General features: G+C 41.9%; 1 protein-coding gene across 1 annotated transcript in view; it reads left to right on the forward strand.

Annotated features, from left to right (window-relative positions):
• Nucleotides 1-2,283: 2,283 nt before the first annotated feature.
• Nucleotides 2,284-24,065, forward strand: part of LOC132826140 (serine/arginine-rich splicing factor 4-like) — a 45,147-nt gene continuing 23,365 nt past the window's right edge. The window contains exons 1-3 of the mRNA XM_060841787.1: nucleotides 2,284-3,348; nucleotides 20,124-20,294; nucleotides 23,036-23,101. Of these exons, the coding sequence (XP_060697770.1) occupies nucleotides 2,284-3,348; nucleotides 20,124-20,294; nucleotides 23,036-23,101 (1,302 nt within the window). The remainder of the gene's footprint in view (nucleotides 3,349-20,123; nucleotides 20,295-23,035; nucleotides 23,102-24,065) is intronic.

Raw genomic sequence — 24,065 nt, forward strand, 5'->3', positions numbered from 1 at the left:
TACTCACTCTGCGGGGCAGTAACTAACACTTGTTTCTCCAGTTCTTTCTCTCTTCTAGTTCTCTGAAGGGGACCTACACACTCATTTATAACACATGTGAAAGGTTCTTCAAATGCAGGAATTGGCAACAAAGGTGTTGATGTCTGTATAATCTAACTTAGAAATTGAAAGTACAAATCCCAACCGCTCCCAAGCATAGTATCGACCAGATTGTTATCAGTTAAAAAAAGCGAAAAGAAAGCCCCAACCGAACTTCCTCTTTTTTTCAAGAAAAGTAGAGCCACACATAAGTAACACCACTATTTGTACACACAAAAGTGTTCAGATTAAGTTAATTTGTTCACAAAGTCTCTTGCCTTCTCTGACATGTCAATGGGATGTACAGATCCATCTAAGGTGATCCAAAGCACCACCAGATACCTCAGGGAGTACTGGATCCCAAGCTCCCTCAGTCTTGTCTTGATGCTTTCTTTTCTGGATCGCCACTGCTGAGAAGTCCTGGAAGAACATGATCTTACAGCCCTCGTAAACTAGGGCCTTTGGATCCTTCCCTTGGTTGCTGGAAGCTTCCACGATTCTGTCCTTATCTCTATAGTGATGAAATTGCACCAAGACAAGACGAAGAAGTGACCCAGTTAGCCCTAACAATCTTCAAGTTTCTCATTCCCACCTCCAAGTTAAGGAATTTTGGCAACCAGTCCTCAATAAATTCCACCAGTCGCTCACCTTCCTTACCCTCCGGCAGACCGACGATCCAAATTTTTTTTCTCTGGCCCCCCTCTTGGGTTCCTCAAATTGGTCAAGCAAATTATAGACCTGCATCTCCAGGGCCTGAGAAGTCCTTAGAGGAATCAGTATTAGCTTCCAACACCGTGACCCTGCGTTCTACATCATCCGTCCTTTTCTCCAGGTCTCCCAGCTGCTGTTCATGCTTCTGCAGCATGATCGAGGTCGGGGCCAGATTCTCCTCTTGCCCAACATCTTGTGTGATTTCACGAGCTCCTTTGCCAGGATCTGGTAGGAAATCAAGTCTGAGAATCCTGCAGGCTGGGCTGTGAGCCCACCTAGGACATACCTCCTCCCTTCTTCAGCATCCCTGGATATTGGATATTGCAGTGGTCTGGGTAGGGCAGGTTAAAACTTTGTCCCACTTCTGTTGCAGTGCGGAGCTCTGCAACACAATCTTCCTAGATCGCCACCATCTTGGACCCCTCCATTTGCATTCTGAGTAACCTGTTGCATCTGCAGACCAACCTTCTGTGCTACATGCACAACGATACCCAGGTCCCTCTGCACAGCAGCGTACTGCAATTTTTTTTACTATTCAAATAATAGCCTTTTTTACTGTTATTCCTATCAAAATAGATGACTTCACACTTACTAAGTGGGCGGCACGGTGGCACAGTGGGTGGCACGATGGCACAGTGGTTAGCACTGCTGCCTCACAGCGCCAGAGACCCAGGTCCAATTCCCGCCTCAGGCGACTGTGTGGAGTTTGCACATTCTCCCCATGTATGCGTGGGTTTCCTCCGGGTGCTCCGGTTTCCTCCCACAGTCCAAAGATGTGCGAGTCAGGTGAATTGGCCATGCTAAATTGCCCGTAGTGTTAGGGGTAAGGGGTAAATGTAGGGGTATGGGTGGGTTGTGCTTCGGCGGGTCGGTGTGGACTTGTTGGGCCAAAGGGCCTGTTCTGAAAATGTGGTGCTGGTTAAAGCACAGCAGGTCAGGCAGCATCCAAGGAACAGGAAATTTGACGTTTCGGGCCAGAGCCCTTCATCAGGAACAATGGTTCGGGCTCTGGCCCGAAACGTCGAATTTCCTGTTCCTTGAATGCTGCCTGACCTGCTGTGCTTTAAGCAGCAACACATTTTCAGCTCTGATCTCCAGCATCTGCAGACCTCACTTTTTACCCAAAGGGCCTGTTTCCACACTAAACATTGTAGTCCATCTGCCAGACCTTTGCCTACTCACTTAAAATATGTCCTTCTGCAAAGTTTCACAGTCCTCTCTGCACATTTTGCTCTCCCACCCATCCATAAACTTTGACACACTACATGTGGTCTCCAGCTCCAAATCATGTCTGTATTTGTGAATAATTGCAGGCCCAACACTGATCGCCAACCAGAAAATTCATCTTTGTTTTAATTATTATAGGACATATTATTCATACACTATATCCAACCTTTAGTTGTTGTTTCTACAGCACAGAGCATTAGGGATTGTTTGGTCAGAAAATTCCGGGACCTGTACAAACTGCAAGAGGTTTTGGGGAGTGTTGGAGACATGGTGTGTGAAGAGCAGAAAAGTACAATTCACAGTATTTGTTGCTGTAAATTTCAATTATTCCGATTATTTATTCGAATACAACTTATAGATTTGGTTTTAAAACTTGCAGACCACCATCATCCCACACCAACTGCCATTTCGGGTTTGAATTTACACATGAGACTAACGGGGCCGAAGAGCCGAGCGCGACCCGGACCCGGAGCCGAGAGGAGCCGAGCGCGGTGCAGACGAGGAGCCGATAGGAGCCGAGCGCGGCGCAGTCCCGGAGTCGAGAGGAGCCGAGCGCGGCGCAGACCCGGAGCCGAGAGGAGCCGAGCGCGGCGCAGACCTGGAGCCGAGAGCGGCGCTGACACGGAGCCGAGAGGAGCCGAGCGCGGCGCAGAAGAGGAGCCGAGAGGAGCCGAGCGCGGCGCAGACCCGGAGCCGAGAGGAGCCGAGCGCGGCGCAGACCCGGAGCCGAGAAGAGCCGAGCGCGGAGCATTCCTGGAGTCGAGAGGAGCCGAGCGCGGCGCAGACCCGGAGCCGATCGCAGCCCGGACCCGGAGCCGAGAGGAGCCGAGCGCGGCGCAGTCCTGGAGTCGAGAGGAGCCGATCGCAGCCCGGACCCGGAGTCGAGAGGAGCCGAGCGCGGCGCAGACACGGAGCCGAGAGGAGTCGAGCGCGGCGCAGACACGGAGCCGAGAGGAGCCGAGCGCGGCGCAGACGAGGAGCCGACAGGAGCCGAGCGCGGCGCAGACCCGGAGCCGAGAGGAGCCGAGCGCGGCGCAGTCCTGGAGTCGAGAGGAGCCGAGCGCGGCCCGGACCCGGTGCCGAGAGGAGCCGAGCGCGGCCCGGACCCGAAGTCGAGAGGAGCCGAGCGCGGCGCAGACCGGAAGCCCGGTGCCAGAGTGGAGCCGAGAAGCCGAACAGAAGCGATCCCGTCGTGGAGTGTGTGTGTTCGCCCTCTGGGGAGAGAGAGCTGCTGTCCTTGGTTGGGTTATGTCTCTCTCTATGGATTACACGGTCGTGCTGCAAAAGCGGGCCCTGAGCCAGGAAGCTGGTGTGTGGGAGCAAACGGATAATGTGAGTGTCCCCCTGCCCCTTCCTTTAGCGGTAGATTGTCGGCAATGAAGTTCGAGCCAGGGAAGGTCCCGCACAGAGATGTGTGTGTGTGTGTGTGTGTGTGTGTGTGTGTGTGGGGTGGGGGTTATTTGTGGGTAACTGAGCCTGAGGAGTTTCGAGTTATAGTTATTAACTTTAGGTTAACTACTCAGAACACAGTCCTCTAACTCTTACTGGGATATTGGTGAACTATGTGCTACTTTGAACATTGGTCTCTAAAACTTGGTGGCGTACAAATAGATTAACGCATCCCGAAGGTCATGTTTAAAGACCGCATTTATAAGTGTCATAAAATCCAGGAGGAAGTAACAAAAGGCGATATTAATGCGAGTTGAGGGAAACTTTTACAGGTGAGTTTTGAAAGTGGGATGGAGAGAAGTTCAAAGCTAGTTTTGAGGAGATCCAGGATCCAACACTCTCAGGGATGCTGAGCTATCAATGAACTGAAGAAATTGCTGCAATACTGAGCTGTGAGACCACGCAGTAAGTAGCGTTGAGTACATTCACTTGGACATCGTAGATTTCCACAGAGTACTTCACGCAGGCATTTGGCTGAGAATTCGGGGTGTTTCAAGGGTTGGTGCCTTATTAAAATCTAATCTAGTCTTGTACTTTAATCTCAAGTGGCAATCTGCTGAAAAGAGAGTCATATCACTAAAACAGTACCTCAGATGCTATTCTGCAATTGAACTGTCCTGAGTGTGTAAATAGATGCATATACTTGCTAAGTGTAACAAACATTCACACAGCCATGTTCTCTGCAAATGAAAAGTTCAAGCCTTCGTTGTGTTTTCTTTTAATTACCTAGAGTTTGGGGAGCCTGCAGTTCTTTGTTGGTTTCTGCATGGCAATACCTGAATGGACTTCAAACCAAACAATACTTTTTTTCTCATGTTGTAATAATTGTTGTGACAGGTTGAAATTGTGTGTTCTTGTGCTTACCATGATAAGTGCAAGATAAAAAGCTTTGGTAGCACCTTTTTTTTCTGCACATTCAAGTTCTGTATTGCCCAGTGATTATAGTCTAAAATGGTGTGGTTTCTATCACAGTGCTTGCTAGTGACAACTGCACAGTTAAAACTGTTTAGATCTGGTTATCTGATCAGCAGGGCTGATTCTAGTCTTTGAAATTGTTGTTACTATAAATATAGCAGTGCACAGGTTTAAACAAAATCTACTTTTTCGAGTATAGCTTCTAAGAGTACATAGCTCAGGAATTTGGAAAGTGAGGTATTTCACTTGAACTGTGCTGGATAGCAAATCACAAAATTAGATTTGTGGATAGGGCTTTGAACTTTAGCTTGACATATTAAATGGAGGCATGTGAATATTTAGATGGTTAAAGAGAATGGAGAAGGCAACACTGAAGGGCCGTGATAACTACGGTGCGTCAGTAAAGGGTCTGACGATGTACACAAAACAATGTGCATCAGTAAATAGGGTCAGTGTATGGAAAACAGTAAAAAGGCAACACTGAAGGCTCGTTCATCTGAATGAAGGTGTTATTCATAAGACCGTTGAATTGATGGCACTAATAGAAATAAGCATGACATGGCAGCTGTTAGAGATGTGGTTGCAAGTTGATCAAGGCTTGGGCCGCTGGAAGGCAAATGAAATGTTAGGAAATGACCATCTTTGACAAGGGAGTTTTAACTCACCTTTTTACATAAATTTACACTATCACTGAAACTCCTCAATGATCTGTTGAGGATCACAATTGATCACAAAATTGACTAAACCAACAATACTAATGTGCAAAAGCAGGACAGAGGCTCAATATTGTGTGGAGAGAAAAAGAGACTGATTCACCAAAACCGTTACCAGATACAAGTCAAATCTGATGGAATCATTTTAATTGCACCATTTCATGCTCCCACGAGGAGGTTGAACAGTTCACCAACTTCATCAACACATTCCACTCCAACCTTAACTTTACCTGGACCATCTCTGACACCTCCCTCCCCTTCCTGGACCCCTCCATCTCCATCAATGATGTCTGAGTCAACACTGACATTTTCTACAAACCCACCGGCTCCCACAGCTACCTGGATTACACCACCTCACACCCTACTTCCTGCAAAAATGCTATCCCGTATTGCCCATTCCTCCGCCGCAGGAGGACCAGTTCCATCACAGAATACACCAGATGGTCGCCTCCTTTAAAGACTGCAATTTCCCCTCCCACACAGTTGAAGATGCCCTCCAACGCATCTCATCCATGTCCCACCCCTCCAGCCACAACAAGGACAAAATCCCCCAGTCCTCACCTTCCACACCAACAAACTCTGCATAAATCATTTCATCCGTTGACATTTCCACCACCTACAAACAGACCCCACCACAGGGATATATTTCCCTCCCCACCCCATCTGTTTTCTGTAAAGACTTTTCCCCTCCATGACTACCTGGTCAGGTCCACGCCCCTAACAACCCTCCCTCCCCTGCCACTGCAGGAATTGCAAAACCTGCACCCAAACCTCTTTCTACCCCACCACATCGGTCCAAGGCCCCAAAAGGAGGCCTTCTGCATCTATCAAAATTTCACCTGCACATTGCCACATGTCATTTATTGTATCCGTTGCTCCAAATGCAGTGTCCTCTACATTGGGGAGACTGGATGCCGTCTTGTAGAGCGCTTCAGAGAACAGCTCTGGGACACCGCATCAATCAATCCCACCACCCAATGGCTGAAAATTTCAACTCCCCCTCTCACTCTGTCGAGAACATGCAGGTTCTGGGCCTCCTCCATCGCCACTCCCTCACCACCCAATACCTGGAGGAAGAACGCCTCATCTTCTGCCTTGGGGCACTTCAACAGTTTCCTCATTTCTGTTCCCCCCACTTTACCCCAGTTCCAAACTTCCAGCTCAGCACCACCCTCATGACCTGTCCCACCTGTCAATCTTCCTTCCCACCTATCCGCTCCACTCTCCTCTCCGACCTATCACCTTTACCCCCATTTCCATCCACCTATTGCACTCTCAGCTACCTTCTTCCCAGCCCCACCCCCTCCCATTTATCTCTCCACCCCCTGAGGCTCTCAGCCCCATTCCGGATTAAGGGTTTTTGCCCAAAACATGATTTTTCTGCTCCTTGGATGCTGCCTGACCTGTGTCCAAGTCCGCTGTAATCTTGACTCTAATCTCCAACATCTGCAGTACCCACTTCCGCCTAGTTCATCTTAATTGTTACAGAGCAGAAGGAGGATGTGTCTGCGTCTGCATCAGCTCTCTGAGTGCCTTTTCCTGTAACCTGAATGTTGTTTCTATTTAACTAATCATCCACTGCCCAGTTGAACCTGCCTCTACTACACTTCTGGTTATCACAGATCCTAAACATTTGGTATGAAAAATAATTTTCTCAATGTTGCTTTCACAAAACATTTCAAAACAGTACCCTCTGACTTTTTTATAAACAGGAACAATTTCTCCTTATTTATTCTGTTCAGACTCCAAAATACTTCTTACTTACCTGAATTCATTTGGATCCAATGCTAAGAAGTTCAGTATCATCTTGGGCAAATCAACCTGTTTGAGTGGAACTATATCTGCCAAGTTAAATGTAAAAACAAAATGTACAATAAAAGACTATTCAGCTCCTTTTCACTTTTGGATAAAAATGGATATCCAGTCTAATCACCCTTCTCTCTAGCTCTCGATTCCTCTTGTTGGCATTTCAACTCCATACACCAAGTTGTTTTTTCAAACATTAGGGTTTATCTGTCTTCCTCAATCAGAGTTCCAAATCCCCACCACCTTCTGGATGAAAAAAAAATTTCCTCAACTTCCTTCCAGATTTTTTGACAATCTGTGCCCTTTTTAGTCCTTATCACCCATGTTTTGGGTAAGTTAGTTTTGTACGCAACTAATTTTTTAGTTAAATTGTGTCTTTTGCATCAAAGCCTAAATCATTGATGTTGAGCGAAAGTGTTAACATTGAGCCCTGCTGAGCCCCATGAAAACAGTTTTGATCATTGGCTCAGTGCCAGGAAATAGGGGGCAATGTTGGATTCTACCTGCCACTTTCACTTTGCGTGAGCTTTTACTTTGCTGAGCAGTTCTCCCTGTGGAATGTTGTCAAAAGCCTTGCTGGAATTCCAATTAATGAAGTTACCAGGATTGACCCTCCTTGTTACAGCACAAAAGGAACAATAGATTCATGCAATCTGTAGGCCACTTATACTAGGAAAGATATAAAGAGCAAAATTGGCTGGAAATTACAAGGAGATATAAAAGGAAAAGATTAGTGGTAAACCAGAACTTTCACATAATCCATCCATATTTGGATAATTGTAGTGGACAGAGAGATGGGAAACTTCCTGAAGTAGTTTTAGGAAAATTTACTTGAGCAGTAGATGTGTGCCTCAACAAAGAAGGATGCACTCTCGGATCCAATTCAAGGAAATGAGGTGGGTCGCGTTAAATCAAGTTAGTAAGGCCATTAGAAAAAAAAGTCAAACCAAGTTCTGGAGAAATAGAATTAAAAAGTAGAGAAGTTGTTGTAAACATATAGTGAACCTGGGTTAGAACAGACTGTGGACTGTGTTTAGTTCTTGATGCCATGATGTCAAATTAGATACAGGCAGTGCAGAAGGTGTAAAGAGGATTTCTCAGGATAATACCAGAAATGTGTGGGCACCACTGTAATGATACAGTGGCATTAAGAAGTGTGTTCTGATCTTTTGTTTTATGAAGAAAAGTTGAGACAGCGGTCAAAGCCAGTATACAGCTTTTTTTACATTTTGGAACAATAGATGTGGAGTGAATGCGTGGGGTCAATCTCCCACCGAATCAGGATTTTTAGTTTTAGCTCTCAGCAGATGTTGGGGTCTTGAAGCCGGATGTGGAAGTTTTTATTCCTCTCTCTGTTACAGCTAAAATCCATTTTAATGAATTTGCCTTTGCCAAGGATGTGTTTATGGGATGTTACTATATTGGAACAGTTCATTAGTAGTAGTTAATGTATACATTAATTTGTTAAGCATTTCAATAGAGTTGTTAAGCCAATTCTTTTAATTTATTTTTATTTTGTCTTTTTTTTGTAGATTATAACTGAAGTGTGTGTTTGCTTAAAGTCAAATAGTTTGACCAATCGAATTGTATCTGGAATGGAATGCCTTATGCTTACCTTTTAAAATTTGAAACAGTTAAGCTATCTCAATATATTTTGAGGGGGTTTGGTTCAGTCCATAACAATACACACTATTAGGAAAGGATAGATTGAGACTCAAGAGGAGGGCTAATGCCAGTGTAGACTAGTTGGGTCAAGTGGGTTGGTTCTATGTTATGTGACCTGCATAATCCTTTTTGACTGGATCAAGTGTCAAAAGATTTTTTTTAAGGGAACGTTGATCTTAATATCCTAATGTTAGGGTTATTTAATGGAAGAGGGCAAGGAGCAACCTAAAGTAAAAATGTTTAATTAGAGGAGAGCTGATTTAAATTGGATGAGAGTAAACAAGTCAAAATTGTCAGGCAAACAGTCAAGGAAGTAAAAAGATTTGACTTTAAAGAGAAAATCATTCAGGCACAGTTGAGTACATTCCCACAAAGGTAAGACATCCAAAGCTAGTGCTTCCTGGAAGAAGAAAGAGATGAAAAAAGATAAAGCATTTAAGTACTTTTAAGTTTAAGTACATTTAAGTGTCTGGTCTCTTTACTTGAGAGTATACTTACATTGGATGCAGTCCAGTGAAGTCCAGCTCAGATTATACCTGGGGTGAAGGCATTAAAAGATTTTGGGTTTCTCTTTAACTTCAATTATAAGACTTAAGTCAATTGCAAATTATAGACTGAGTTTAAGAGAGCCAATTTAAAGATTAAAAGACTATTTCAAGTATAAGTGTTTTCACAAACATCATAATTTCAGTGAAATGCATTCTAGTAAGTACAACAGAACAGCCAATTCACTTTGGGGCACCAGCTCATGACTTATGGGTGACTGAAACCTGTCTTTTAGTTTATTCTGTTGACTGAAGTTCTGCTTTCATTTTCGGACTTCTTCTATCAGAATGAACTATTAGCAGTCATTGTCTATTAACCCTTGCTAGCCTTTACTTCCTATCCAAAATCAGAGGCATCCTGAACTGTAACCATGTTGCCAAAGCATGAACTACGCGATCACTCCCAGATTGGGCAATGTGTGTTGAATTCTTGAATGATTTCTTTAACAGTGATGTCATCTTACCGATATCCCTTTTTCATATCTCCTGACAGGTACCTTGCCATGTCAGTCACAATAGGATCACCCTTTTTATGACAGCTTATTTCTCCTGGCTTCCGAGCTTCACAGATTTCTGTCGAGATAATGTTGCACCAACAAAATAAGTTGTTTGTGTCAGCATAGATACTGTCACACCCTTGTGATTAACAACAACCCAAATGACCTAACTGGTACATCAAAGTACTCTGGAAAATTCCAAAGCCTATTATATATTTTAGCTCAAAGAATTATAGGTAACTGCACAATAACTGATATTTGAAACAAGTTAACTAAAATCACTTTCAAAATGCCGTTTTAGCTTTATTTGGTCTCCACAATTAATATGTTTAAGAATTACAACTTTGTTAGTATATTGAAGCAAAGATAAAGACACTGTAGTCCTCAGTGGATCATAAGGCTGCTCCCTTATCAGAGAGAGATGACTCAGGGGAGGGACAATAAAGAGAGTCCTTCAGTGTAACCTCAGCCAGTTTGGGAATTGAACCCACACTATTAGTGTCACTTGGAGCCAGTTGTCCAGCCAACATGGTTAATTGCCCTACTATATTGAAGTACGTTAACAATGAGATTACCAAGCACTGTTGCAAGACATGGCAAAATCCTGGTTACCAAAGCAGTCAAGATGACAGTTTAGAGCCAGATGCACATGCACAAATGATTTCATGGTACTGTACATGCCTCAATCCAGCTGTTGATGTGAATGTGCTCAAGATCAAACTGGAATGAATCTCTTGCTTTAGACTGGTTTAGATGTAACACTTGATAGGTGTGCTTGCAGTTGTGCTAATTTTCCATTACAGCTGTCCCATTCCCACTTAAATGTGCATCTGACACAGAAATATCCCTATTTGCCTCAGTGATTCTATTATCCGCTTTAATCTGAGGAATAGGGAGTGAACACCTGTTGTCTTCAACCACTTTCTGGCAGAGTCCTGCTTTAAATTGCTGTAATAGTGACCTTGTTGCACGTGTAAAGCCCCTCCGTAAGGCTGAATGGTTAAAACCGGAAAGTGTGGCACTGGAAAAACACAGCAGATCAGGCAACATCCGAGGAGCAGAAGAGTCGACTTTCTTGCTCCTTGGGTGCTACTTGACCTGCTGTGCTTTTCCAGTGCCACACTTTTTGACTTGGATCTCCAGCATTTGCAGTCCTCACTTTTTTCTCTGAATGGTTAAAGCATTTTAGTCACACAATGATTATAGGAAGAACGTTTATAAGAGATGAGTTTGAGGACTGTGTCCGGGAGTCAATTTGAGCAAGAGCTGGATTAATGTGGGCTGATCTCACCTCTGTGATTTTGTACATGTGCACATGCTGTTCCACCTATTGGTGGTATTGGCCATAAACAAAGCCTTGTTCAAAAAAAACATTAAACTCAAAATAGTCATTCCAACTAATATAAATGAACCTGTTACACGCTTTAGGTTACAAAACTAAACCACTTTAAAATCATAAAACTGCCCTCCTTCAGTAAATATTTATTTTAGCTCAGAGTATTTTCTCACTTACTAGATTATATTTACATTAGCCTGGGTCATAAACACAAGTGCAAGGATTTGTATATTTTGACATTTAAGCAGTTGACACTTTCCACTTGACATGTGCAAATGTACGTGTACAGAAATTGGAATAGTGTGATATCACAGTATTTTACTGACCACAAACGAGCAAAATTTACTTTACTTGGCTTATTTGCTGGATCAGATCAAAATTATTAATTGAAGAATAAAAATCACTCCGTTCTACAGGATTGTTTTGTGAAGCAAATTTGAACAGGTTAGGCCGATGCCTTTTGAGTTAGGAAGGATGTCAGGTAATCTTGAAACATTCTGAGTGAGCTTGGCAGGGTAGATGCTGAAAGGATATTTGTGTTGCAGTTATTGGAAATATAAATCTATATTGGAAATATAGAACTTAGCAAGAGTGAAGAATTCTTCAAAGACTTTGGAAATGCAACAAATGAATTATTTCTAGACAAAGCACATCTCAATTTCTTGCATTACAAAGAACTTTTAAACCTATAAATGGTTTACAGCTCAAATATTTTAAAATTCATATGTTGCTATTTCTAGACATAATTGAACATTGAAGAAAAGCTGAAAGAATCCATTTAAACATTTTTGTACAGTTGTATTGAGCACTGTAGGACATATGATGCACAGTGATTGCATATTAGATCAAAGTTAAGCCTTTCTCAACAACTAATTGTTATTCTATAATATGTATAAATGTTATAATTAATATAAGCCTCTCGTATATAAGCACATTTTTTTAAAAATTGGAGTATTCACACTGTTTAAAATGAACATTACTTAATTAAGTACAAATGTCATCAGGGTAACTTGGAGGTATTTCTAAGCCTTCTTTTAGAGAGCTGACATTAGACATACTCATTCATCCAGTTATTTCAGTAATCTTGCCAATTATTTATGCTCTCTTTCTAATAAATTGACTCTGCAAAATACTATATATATTAAACACTATTATAATAACTGCTTTGCACCAAATCACATTTCTCTTGGCCCTTTTGGATATCTTAGCTTTAGTTAAGATAATGGAAAGGCAGAGGAATCTCAGACTCTCTCAAGCATTTGGGGGTTTCTTTGTCTTTGTTACCATTTCCATTTCCCTGTCCTCATTCCCAGAATTGGAGTTATTTCCTGAAAACTTTGTTTCCATTTGGTGATCCTACTCTCTAATCAAATATTCCATTTTAGGAAAAGTCAGTGTTCTGCTCGTGAGGTGAAAGGGAAATCGATCTGTAATTTTCTGAAGAGATTTCAAGCTATAAAAATTTAAGATGTTGACCTATTGAACATTAACAGCATTTTCGGTGTTGATTTTATGGGAAAAATGTTGGTAAAAGGGTCAGCACCTGGAAATGAACAGATTAAGCTGGGTTCTATCATGAAGAGCTGAAAAATGTGTTGCTGGAAAAGCGCAGCAGGTCAGGCAGCATCCAAGGAGAAGGAGAATCGACGATTTGGGCATGAGCCCTTCTTCATGAAGTAACAGGGTAATGAGTTAATAGCTTGGAAAAAATTCTTAAAGCTGGAAAGAGTTGTAAAACTGCTCAGTAATATGCAAAATCATCTTAGTTTGGCAATAAAATGACACTGGCCCTCAGATTGGTGTTAAACTTGGATTTTATTTCAAGAAACCCCTTTGCCTGACTCTTGGAGAAACAGAATTAGTCACCTGCTTCTAGGCATGCCTCAACAATGATTTGTCAGATCACTAATACTTAAATAGAAACTATATGTTTGTTTTGATATTTGAAAGGTTCATTGTTAAATGTTGAGACATAACTAATCAGAATGTGTAAAAGCAATATGGAAAATCCAGCTGGGAAATATTACAGCTATTCTTGTGATCAGAGGGGTGCCATTTTGACTTTCATTTTGCAAAGGTTGATAATGATGCTAGCGTATGATTTGTAAATCTGCAGCAGTAGTATTTGCTAGACTGAGAATGTTATATCTAGTCTGTTTGAGGCAAATTTTCTCTGAAAATAGTTATTTATTAGTATAAAGAAAGCGTCAATGCTGAGAATAATTCTGTTCAGAATTGAATAACGAAGAGAAAACTGGTACTCCCTTAATAATGGAACAAACTTCAAAGCCAGAACATAAATGTTAACACTTATGTGTATTGAGTGCCCTCTTGTGGTAACTTGCAGAGGTCTTTCTCTCCCAGTTCACAGAGAAGCTAACAATGATAGTTTACTGCATGTGGATTTTCATTAAGCTATGGCTTCTGGTTGTAGCTGCAACAGGTGAATAACTCATCAATGTCAGTCCATAAAAAACAAAAATAATCTGTCACATCCTTGGATCACTTTCTCGTTCTATGTCTATATGATCTTTCTTAAAAAAAAATTCACAACCGTTTTTTGAGGTGCCAAATTTTAGTCCTTCCTATTAGATTAGATTCCTTACAGCATGGAAACAGGCCCTTCGGCCCAACAAGTCCACACCCACCCTCCGAAGAGTAACACACCCTACATTTACCCCTGACTAATGTACCGATCACTGTGGGCAATTTAGCATGGCCAATCCACCTAACCTATACATCTTTGGAGTGTGGGAGGAAACTGGAGCACCCGGGGGAAACCCACGCAAACGTGGGGAGAATTTGCAATCTCTACACAGGCAGTCACCTGAGGCTGGAATCGAACCGGGTCCCTGGTGTTGTGAGGCAGCAGTGCTAACCACTGAGCCGCCGTTCCGCCATTAGTATGTCATTGTACTTGCAAACACTTTTTTGTACAGTATAACCTTTGAGCCCATGCAGGTTGTCGTTACAGTGCTTCTTTTGGGGCTGATATCATCATGAGCTCAATTATTCTGTTGGCTAGCTCTGCCATGGTGAAGTCATAAAGATGCCCTGTGTGCTGCATCTATTTACGAATTGATCAGTCTTGCTCTCCATTAGTTGCTGCCAAAGAATCTTATTCTGGACATTTTGGAGTTGAACCTCATACATAATTGATCTGCAAGCGATAACTATATTTTATCTGGATAGTTAGGAGAGTGGGTGGACAGACCAGATGTGTTCAGTCTCTAGAAGCAATTGTTGCAGAAGTAAAATTAATTTTAATGGCTTGTTGGTCTAATTTTTAAATCCTGCCCCTGCTTAAACTTCACAGCAGATTGTACAAAGCTAGAGGAGCTGCATTACTAAAGATTTTAGTGGTTCGTGATGTTGTCTGGAGCAGTGCATGATTTCAGAACAATGGTTTAGAATCCCTATAGAGCTGCAGAGTTCTTATGCACAGTAAGGCTTCACTATTGTTTCACTTTCATGTGCAAGTATTCTACTAGAACATGAATAAACTGATACTTCTATTCTGCTTCTTCAAACCTTCAAAAACATCTGGTGCCATGTTTTGGATTATGTACTTAAATCAAAAATCTGCAAAAATCATGTAACTAGTTGCTACCATGTTTAAAAGAACACGGTACTAGTGACATTTAGTAGCCCATGTTATTTTTGCCATTAATGCACTGGCTGCAGTTGCTGTTTTAGATCTACTCTGTTTATGCCAAAGACAATGAGACTATATGTACGTAATGTTTTCTGTAAGTTAACTACAGTACATTAGTCCTACCATTGCTACTTTCAGTCTGTCAAACAGTTGATGGGATTAATCCAAACATATCCTAGAGAGATGGTTAATAATTGACAGTAGTTCAAAATATGCTCCCTTTAAGGTATGTGAAAGTCATAGGTTAATGATGAAACAGCTGAAGACATTTGGGCCTAATAGTCCTGAAGAACTCTTCCACTCTGTTCTGGGGCAACATGATGAACCTCCATCAGCCAGAGGCATTTTGTCTTGTTCTACATGTGACACCAATTAGTGACAATTTTTCCCCAGATTCCCATTGGTTTCAATTTTGCAAGGGATCCTTGATGCCACCATCTGTAAAATGTGGCTTTGATATTAAGTAGTCGTTTTCCTCTAACCTCTGGAATTTGTCTCTTTTGTCTATCTTGGTGCAAATTTCTACTCGTATGAGGCTAAAAATTTGAATATATGTTTATGCATTATATATTATGAATGAACAAGCATCTGTAATGCGAATTTGAGACTTGTACATGCTTTATCAAAGAGAAGTTAAAGTTGTACTCATCACTGAACATGCGCCTAACTGACACACTTCAATATATTCCAAAGTCTCTTGAAACATTGATAATTGAAACATTTATCTTATGTCATAAGGTTTCCAGTTGCCCCCAGAAGAGCCATTGATGTTGTGTAATCTTTAGTCAAGTCATAATTTCTGTTACTGCAGTGGGTAATATTTAAATGCAAATTATATAGTATTTGAGTTGATCAATTATCATGCCTAATTTTTAGTTTTGTACCTTAGAGCCATTTGTCAAATGCATTACTAAAATAGTAACTGCAGCCAGTGTATTAATGCTAAACATAATGTAGGCTATTAGGTGTCACTGGTACAGTATTCTATTAAATTGAAAAATGGACTTCTTTTTTATTTAAAACAGCTTGAGGAACTTTTATTGCTCTCCAGACAACCGGAGGATAACACAATATTAGCACTTAATGTAGCTATTCTGGGACTTGTTGCAAGACATGAACAATGTAATTTTGAGTTTTTCAATATGTGTATTTAACTGGAAGACCTGTGATCATTTGCCAAATTCCAATGACATGCTTAAGTGGTATATAACCTTTTTAAAGTAACTGTTTATATAGTGTAAAATTAGGGATGTTTTGAGCATCAGGCATTTAAACAAAACTCATTAGCGAGTTTTGAGAAGATTTGTAGCTCAGATTGAGAGTCTGGATATAGGTTTGCTCACTGAGCTGGAAGGTTTGTTTTCAGACGTTTCATCACCATACTAGGTAACATCAATGAGCCTCCTGATGAAGTGCTGGTGGCATGGTCTGCTTTCTATTTGTGTTTAGGTTACCATGGGTGGTTGATGTCATTCCCTGTGGTGATGTCATTTCCTGTTCTTTTTCTCTGGAGGTGGTAAATGAACATCAACTAGCCACAAAAAGACATGATCCACTCTCACTAGTATCTTTACATAAAGATGAGGAGGGACACCACTTCAACTGGCACAACGCATCCATCCTTGGACAAGCCAAACAGAGACACGCACGAGAATTCCTAAAAGCATGGCATTCCAACTGGAACACTATCAACAAACACATTGACTTGGATCCCATTTACCACACGCTGAGAAAAAGAACAGGAAATGGCATCACTGCAGGAATAACATCACCAACCCAAAGAAACCTAAACATACAAATAGAAAGCGGGCCAGTGCTTCGTCCGGAGGCTCACTGATGATGTTACCTAGTACGGTAACAAAACATCTGAAAATGAACTTTGCAGCTCAGCGAGCAAACCTACATCCAAAAAAGCTCATTCCTGGCATATGGAAATTGCTGCCTGTCTGTAATTGGTCTGAGAGGGTGCCTGTGATCTGCTGTTTTGAATTCAACTGAGTGACTTGCTCAAGGGGACACATACAGAGTAACCACAGTTATCCGAGGGGGTGGGGGGGGTGTTGTGGGACGGGCGGCGGATGAGGGCTTGTGCACTGTGCTGCTGCCTCATCTCCTGAATGGGAGCAGATTTAATCTTGTATCTCCTTCGCTTATGCTGACACTTGATTTTGGATAATCAGTATATTTGGCATTAGTGCCTTCAAATAGCGAGAGTTGCGAGGGTGTTGTTTGGGGAGATGCATCAATACAGTTTGTACTTTTTCCAGCTCCGATGGGTCAGAGGAGCAGAAGAGTCAATGTTTTAGGTTGGATCCTTTCATCAGGACTGACGAAGGGGAAGGTTGCTGAGAAATAAATAGGAGGAGGAGTTGAGGCTGGGGTAAGTTAGGTGGGATGGTGATAGGTGGGTGCAGGTAGGAGGTGATTGTGATTCATCAGTGGTAAGGAATGGAGTGGATAAATGGAAAGGAAGCTGGACAGGTTAGGTCAGGTCAAGGGATGGGGTGAAGAGGGAGGGCTGGATTGGGGGTGGGGGTGGATGGAGTATAGGAGGGGAGAGAAGATTTCAAAGCTGGTGAATTCTATGTTAAGGCCATATACATGTAAGCTTCTGAGGTGGAAGATGAGGCCAGTTTGCATGTGGCCTTATTTTGACAGTGAAGGAGGCCTGTGATGGACATGTCGTCAGGGGAATGGGCAATTGAAATGGTTGGCAACTGGAAGGTGGGATTGATTGGAGCATACAGACCAGAAATGTTCCCTGAGGTGGTCCCAGAGATTGTGCTCGGTCTCTCTGACGTAGAGAAGATCACATCAGGAGCAATAGATGCAATAAATCTGGTTAGAGGAAATGTAGGTGTCTGCCAGACTCTGATTCTTTGGGGCTTGGAAGGAGGTAAGAGGAGAGGTGTGAGGTCAGGTTTTGCACCTCCCTCAGGGGAAGGTGCAAGGTGTGGAGGAGAGATTGCTAGGGAGTGTGGACCTAATGAAGGAGTCTCAGGAGGAACGTTCCCTGCAAAAAATGGATAGGGGTGGGGAGGGAACTATGTTTTTGGTGGTGGGGTCAGACTGCAGGTGGCAGAAATGGCAGAGGATGATGCACTGGATTTGGAGATTGGTGGGGTGGAATGGGAGGACTAGGGGTCGCTATCCTTGTTGTGGTGGGGGGTGAAGGGTAGAGGATTTAAGGGCAGAGATGTGGGAAGTGGAAGAGATGCATTTGAGGGCATTGTTGCTCAAGGGGGAGGGGAAATTTCAGTCCTTGAAGTCGGAGGATATCGGGCACGTCCTGGAGTGGAATCATTTATCCTAGGAACAAATACGGTGGAGGCAGAGAAATTGGGAGTATGGGATCGCAGCTTTGTAGGGGCAGGGGTGGGAGGAGGAGTAGTCGAGGTAGCTGTGGGAATTGGTCAGTTTGAAATAGATGTTGGTGCTGAGTAGGTTGCCAGAGATGGAGAGATCCAGGAAGGAGAGGGATGTGTTGGATATGGTCCAGGTGAATTTGAGGTCAGGGTGGAAGGTGGATGAAGTTAATGAGCCATTCGAGCTCCTCATCGGTGCATGAGGCAGGTTCAATACAGTCAATGTAGTGGACGAAAAGTTGGGAAATGGTGCCAGTGTAGCTGCTGAAGAGGAGGCAAGCATAGCTGGGATCCATGTGGGTACTCATAGCCACCCCTCTGGTTTGAAGGAAGTGAGAGGATCCGAAGGAAAACTTGTTAAGGGTGAGGACTACTTCCGCCAGGCTGATGAGAGTGTCAGTAGAGGGGGACTGGTTGGGCCTGCTGGAGAGGAATAAGCAGATGACTTTTAGGTCCTCATGGGGGTTACAGGTGTAGAGAGACTGGATGTCCATGGTGAAGATGAGGTATTGCTAGCTGGGGAATTGAAAGTTGTGGAGAAGGTGGAGGGCATGGGCTGTGTCCTGAATGTGGATGGGGAGTTTATAGACCAAAGGGAACAGGATGGAGTCGAAATAAAAGGGGACGGATTCAGTGGGGTAAGAGCAGGCAGAGACATTGGGTCAACGAGGGCAGTCAGCTTTATGAATTTTGCATAGGAGATAGAAATGGGTGGCGCGGGGTTGGGAGGCTATGGATGGATCATCTTCCACCTCGGGAGCTTCCAATCTTGACATAGAATTCAACAACATTTAAATCTCTCCACTCACTTCATCCCAGGTCCACCCTTCCTTCTCAGCCTCGCCCCTTTGACATAACCTAACCTGTCCATCTTCCTTCCCACCTATCAACTCCCCCCTCCCCTCTGACCAATCACAATCACTTCCTACCTGCGTCCACTTATCACCATTCCACCTACCTTTTCCATAGCCCCTCCCTCTATTTGTTTTTCAGCCCCCTTCCCCCTCCCCAGTCCTGATGAAAAGTTCCGACTAGAAACGTCAACTCCCCTACTCCTCTGATGCTGCTTTACCTGCTGTGCTTTCTTCAGCTCCACACTCTATCGACTCTAACTTTCCAGCATCTGCAGTCGTCCTCTATGGCCTTGTTTAGGGAGATACCAATCTTTGTTACCTGGTGAATTTGCACAAACCTTTTGGTGAGGATGGGTGCAGCTGAGGTTTTTTTAAATCATTTGTTCATTCACACCTTAGGCTAGCAAATATTTCCTTTCCCTAATTACTCTTGACAAGATTTTGGTGAGCTTCCTTTTTGATTTGCTGCAGTCCAAAATGATGTAGGTAGATCCACTGCGCTACCAGGGAGGGAGTTCCAGGATTTTAACAGTGAAGGGGCAGTGATATACTTTCAAGTCAGGATAATGTATGCTTTGGTAGGGACCTTTCAGATGGTGGCATTTTGATGTGCTGCTACAGCAGAAGTCATGGGTTTCAAAAGTGCTGTATAAGAAACTTTGTTGCATTGCATCTTGTAGCCATCCTGCTGCCTGTCAGTGCTGATGGTGGAGGGTTGGAATGTTGAACATTTTAGCTTAGTGCCAGTCATGCATGAGAAGAGTAGTTATGGAATAGGGTTCTGGGGTTCACACAACCATGAGGTGTGTCTTCAGGAGGGAAGAGTCAATGTAAGGGAGAAATAGTAATATTTCATCTCCAGGTAAAGAGTCTTAACAATGTGTAGCCTCAAATTTGTGTGTTCATTTTGAAACTATTTTAATATCCAGTTTACAAACAGAGGACCTGAAAGGACACTGTGTTTTACCAATGTGTGAGGAACAAACATTCTCATCTGTTATTCTCTTCACTGTTTTAGCTAAGTACGTTAAGCAAATCCAATGGCATAATTTTGAGGTTAAGATTGTCAAAATATCAAGCTAAAAAGTAAGTATTAACTCATCATAAAAATTGTTTCAAGTATAGCCATTTAGTGGTAGGACACAAACTATATTCTTGATTCTCTACCTTGTGTTGCCTTTACGCATTAAAATGTAGCATTTACTCTTGATTATACCTTGAGACTTATTTGACAGAATATTGATAATTGGAGAGTTCAGATTTGTATCCACTTGGGTAACTGATGTGATGCACTTTCTTTCTTTCAGAAGCGGTTTTGCCAAGGATTAGAAAGTAGCTTTCCAGTTGAGAATGATGTACAATATACTCAACTCAACGAGAACTCCATGTATCACCAGAATCTACAGAAGCATGTTTATCCTACAAGACTGATGGGTAGACGAGTTGCATTCCCCAATGTTGGTCAGCTGGCATTTTTGGTACAGCCAAGTTTTTTTTTCTTTTTACAGTTGATATCTACTTAGCCATTGCATTTAGAAAAAAATAAATTTCATAGGCTCAGTACTTACTTTCAAGTAAAGAGTTAAGTGTGGCTCTTATAAAGGCAAAATACTGTGAATACGGGAAACCCAAAACCAACACAATGCTGGAGAAACTCAGCATGTCTGGCAGCATTTGTGGAGAGAGAAACAGAGTAAACATTTCAAGTCATACTAGATTCTCAACATTAACTGTTTCTCCACAGATGCTGCCAGACTTGCTGAGTTTCTTCAGCATTTTGTTTGCTTAGCATTGCTCTTGTTGACCAGAAATACCTTGCAATTCTCCCATCTACTAATCTTACATTAATAGATGTTTTGATTTTTCCTAAGGAGCTGTGCATAAATATTAATAATTTTTAGAATTATTCACATTGGGAAACATTGGCATCAAGTATTCATGAGTTGCCACTTGCAGTTAGATAAAGTAAAAAGATGAATGCAAAGGATGCTTGTTATGTTGAGTTACCTTTATTGATAGAATTATATGTTTTGTTCTTCCAAACTTAGCTTGATCCTTGAGAACTTGCTGAATATACATAGTACCTCAATTGAAGTTGTGGCTCCTCCCAGCAATCATGGGAGCAAATTGTACACTACCCTTTATTCAGCACCTCAATGTTAAAGTATATTGGCTTAAAGCATAAAGTATTACTTTTGTTATAGGGTATTTTGTTTCTCTCCTGTTTAACTATATAATAGTAATAGACACCATCTCAAACTTGTACTCTCTGAACATGAATCCTTTCTGGGAGTGAGATCAGAGAATTGCAAATGGTCTGAGTAATTTCAAATTACTTGTCAATTAGTCAAAAGTGAATTTTAACAACCTAATGTATGAAAATATTAAATAATTAAATTTGTTAACAACATAACCATAGTTGCAGTCCAATTGTATTTTCATACTTTTATCACTGGGGCAAGTGTACTGCACTGCATTCTCACTCATCACTTAATGGTATTTGTTATTTTCTTTTTTTAATCCTCAAATGTGAAAATGAAAACAGAAGTTGTCATTAGGAATTGTATGAAGCAGCATCATAGTTGCAAAAACCTTCGTGCAATGTTGAGTTATCTTTATTGATCCAATTTATAGATTTTGTACTTTAAAACCTAGTGACAGTACAAACCTGAAAAGTTGATCTGTTTTCAACATTTTATCATTTTTATTCCTATTAGTTATTATTCACTATTCATGTTGGGAGGTATTAATCCAAAAGAAAAGGAATTATTTCCCTCCTCCATATGATTAAACAAAACAACATAGGATACTTTCTGTCATGTGTATGTCAGCTGTACAGCAGTGAAGTGCCCAGTGGCTCATTGATTAGCATTGATGCCTCACAGCACCAAGGACCTCGGTTCGATTCCACCCTTAGGTGGTTGTCTGTGTGGAGTTTGCACATTCTCCCTATGTTTCCTCCGGGTGCTCCTGTTTCCTCCCACTGTCCAAAGATATGCGGGTTGGGTCAATTCAACATGCTAAATTGCCCTGTTGTATCCAGGGTTACGCAGGCTAGGTGGGGTAGCGGAGAGGGGATGGCTTACTTTTCAGAGGGTCAGTGCAGCCTCTACGCGCTGAATGATCTCCAGCTGTACTATAGGGATTCTGTGGTCATTCCTTTATTGGAGAACTTTCCAATCACTTCTTTGGCTTACTGTTGGTGAGAGCGAGGCTATTTCCCAACCAGGAAGATGGCAGGCATCATGTTCCTAATGTTGATTTTCCTCACCTTTCCATTTAGCATTATTGATCAGACCAAACTTCCTCAAAACATATCAAGGAGAAAGCCTAGACCCTAACTTGTATCTTATTTAGAAGGAAGTGTAAGGCATGATTCTAGATGTGATTCCATTGGTCAAATTAATAGGCTTCTGGCAAAACAAATCTTCTTACATTACAGTTAAAATGTAAGCATAAAACGTGAATTTAAAAAGGAATAATTTCAACGCAATCCAAATACTTACCAAAAATAATACATAGTTTAACTCCTACTTGTCAACTGTTCCAATATAGCAGTATCCCATAAATGTGCCCTTGGCAAAGGCAAATTCAGCACAACAGATTTCTCTCACTTGCTATTTCCTCCAGTCAAGGAGAAGGAATGTTTTCAGAATGAATCAAGTAACAGAGAGAACACCAGCTTTCACAGCAGCAGAGAGCAGGATCTGTATCTAGCAGCTTCAACTCCAAAATCCCAACTTCAGCAACTGAAAACAAAATTAAAAACCTGTGGGAGTCTGGCTCCCTCTACTCATGCTTCTTTTGTCTAATTTTTTAAAAAGCTATTTACTCTGCTTTCTATGGAGCAGCCACCTCGTCAGAATGACAACACCCCTCTTTTAAAAAAAACAGGACAGAACAAATCCCTCTTAAAGGCATAGGTCACATTAGCATCCTGTTTATTCAGTGGTAAATGTCTTAATTTAGTTCATTTCCATTATAGCGTAGCCAAAATGTGATAACCATCAATGTGATTCTTCTCTACAGCAGTACAGTACAGTATGTTGGAGCATTAATGTACAAGGAACCAGTTGTATAATATTCAAAAATTTACATCTTTCCATTCACAGTGTTCCAAGCAATTAGTGACCTTTACAAAATACCCCAAAAAACAACTCATTACTGTTGATTATTTGGTAGTTGATGTAAAATTTATATTACCATTTTGTTTTCAAAGATGCAACAAAGCCACGAGGAAATGGACACATCAAAGCCTTGTCCCCGATGTTTGGCAGGTGAATCTGTAAGTATTTTTATTATTTCCTAAGATCTACTGTACCCAGTAATATGGAGGCTTTCTAAATCAGGATAGAGTGCATGAATGCAAATTGAAACTGACATCATCCTTCTGAGATATCGATATTAGTACTGATTCATTTGTTGAAATCCTCATTTTCAAACATGGAGAAAATCTTCAGAAATGACACATCCAGGCTAGGGCACCATGGTAAATACTCAATTTAGTGAAGTCAATATATTTGATTAATTGATTTGGCTCTCAGCACATTTTAGCCTTCTATTGGCAACTAACCTGAGCCAGTAGCTCAAATTAGAACAATAGGTCCATTTTCAAAAGAAAGTGGAAGCATATATTATTTAGCCTTTATAATTCTTCAAGTAAATTTAAGCATTGTACCAGCTTTTGCTTGCAGAGAAAAGACAGACAGCTGCTTGGTAAATTGAACTGAATATGCTCAGTTTGGAGTCATGCAAAAGTCTGTCGATAAGTACTAAAGCAATGTAACTTATCTCCTTTACTGCTGCATGAGGTGGGTGGGAGAGATTAACCTGTTTCGTGATGCTGCCTCAAGTGCCAGGAGATTGCTTGTTGAAAAATGAAGGCCAAGTTCATGAGCTGGACAATGTGTGCGTGGTATCTATTATGCTGTTTATTCCAGTAAAAGGTTACCAATATTAAATTCTTAGCTATGCCTCTTTTCTCAGGAATAAAGATGAGCCTTGTTTCTTGCAAAATGGTTTAATGCATCTAAATATTAGATTAGTTTACTTAGTGTGGAAACAGGCCCTTCGGCCCAACAAGTCCACACCGACCCGCCGAAGCGCATCCCACCCATACCCCTACATTTACCTCTTACCTAACACTATGGGCAATTTAGCATGGCCAGTTCACCTGACCCACGCATCTTTGGACTGTGGGAGAAAACCGGAGCACCCGGAGGAAACCCACGCAGATACTGGGAGAATGT

The sequence above is a fragment of the Hemiscyllium ocellatum genome, chromosome 22, assembly GCF_020745735.1.
Source record: "Hemiscyllium ocellatum isolate sHemOce1 chromosome 22, sHemOce1.pat.X.cur, whole genome shotgun sequence".
NCBI classification, from domain to species: domain Eukaryota; kingdom Metazoa; phylum Chordata; class Chondrichthyes; order Orectolobiformes; family Hemiscylliidae; genus Hemiscyllium; species Hemiscyllium ocellatum.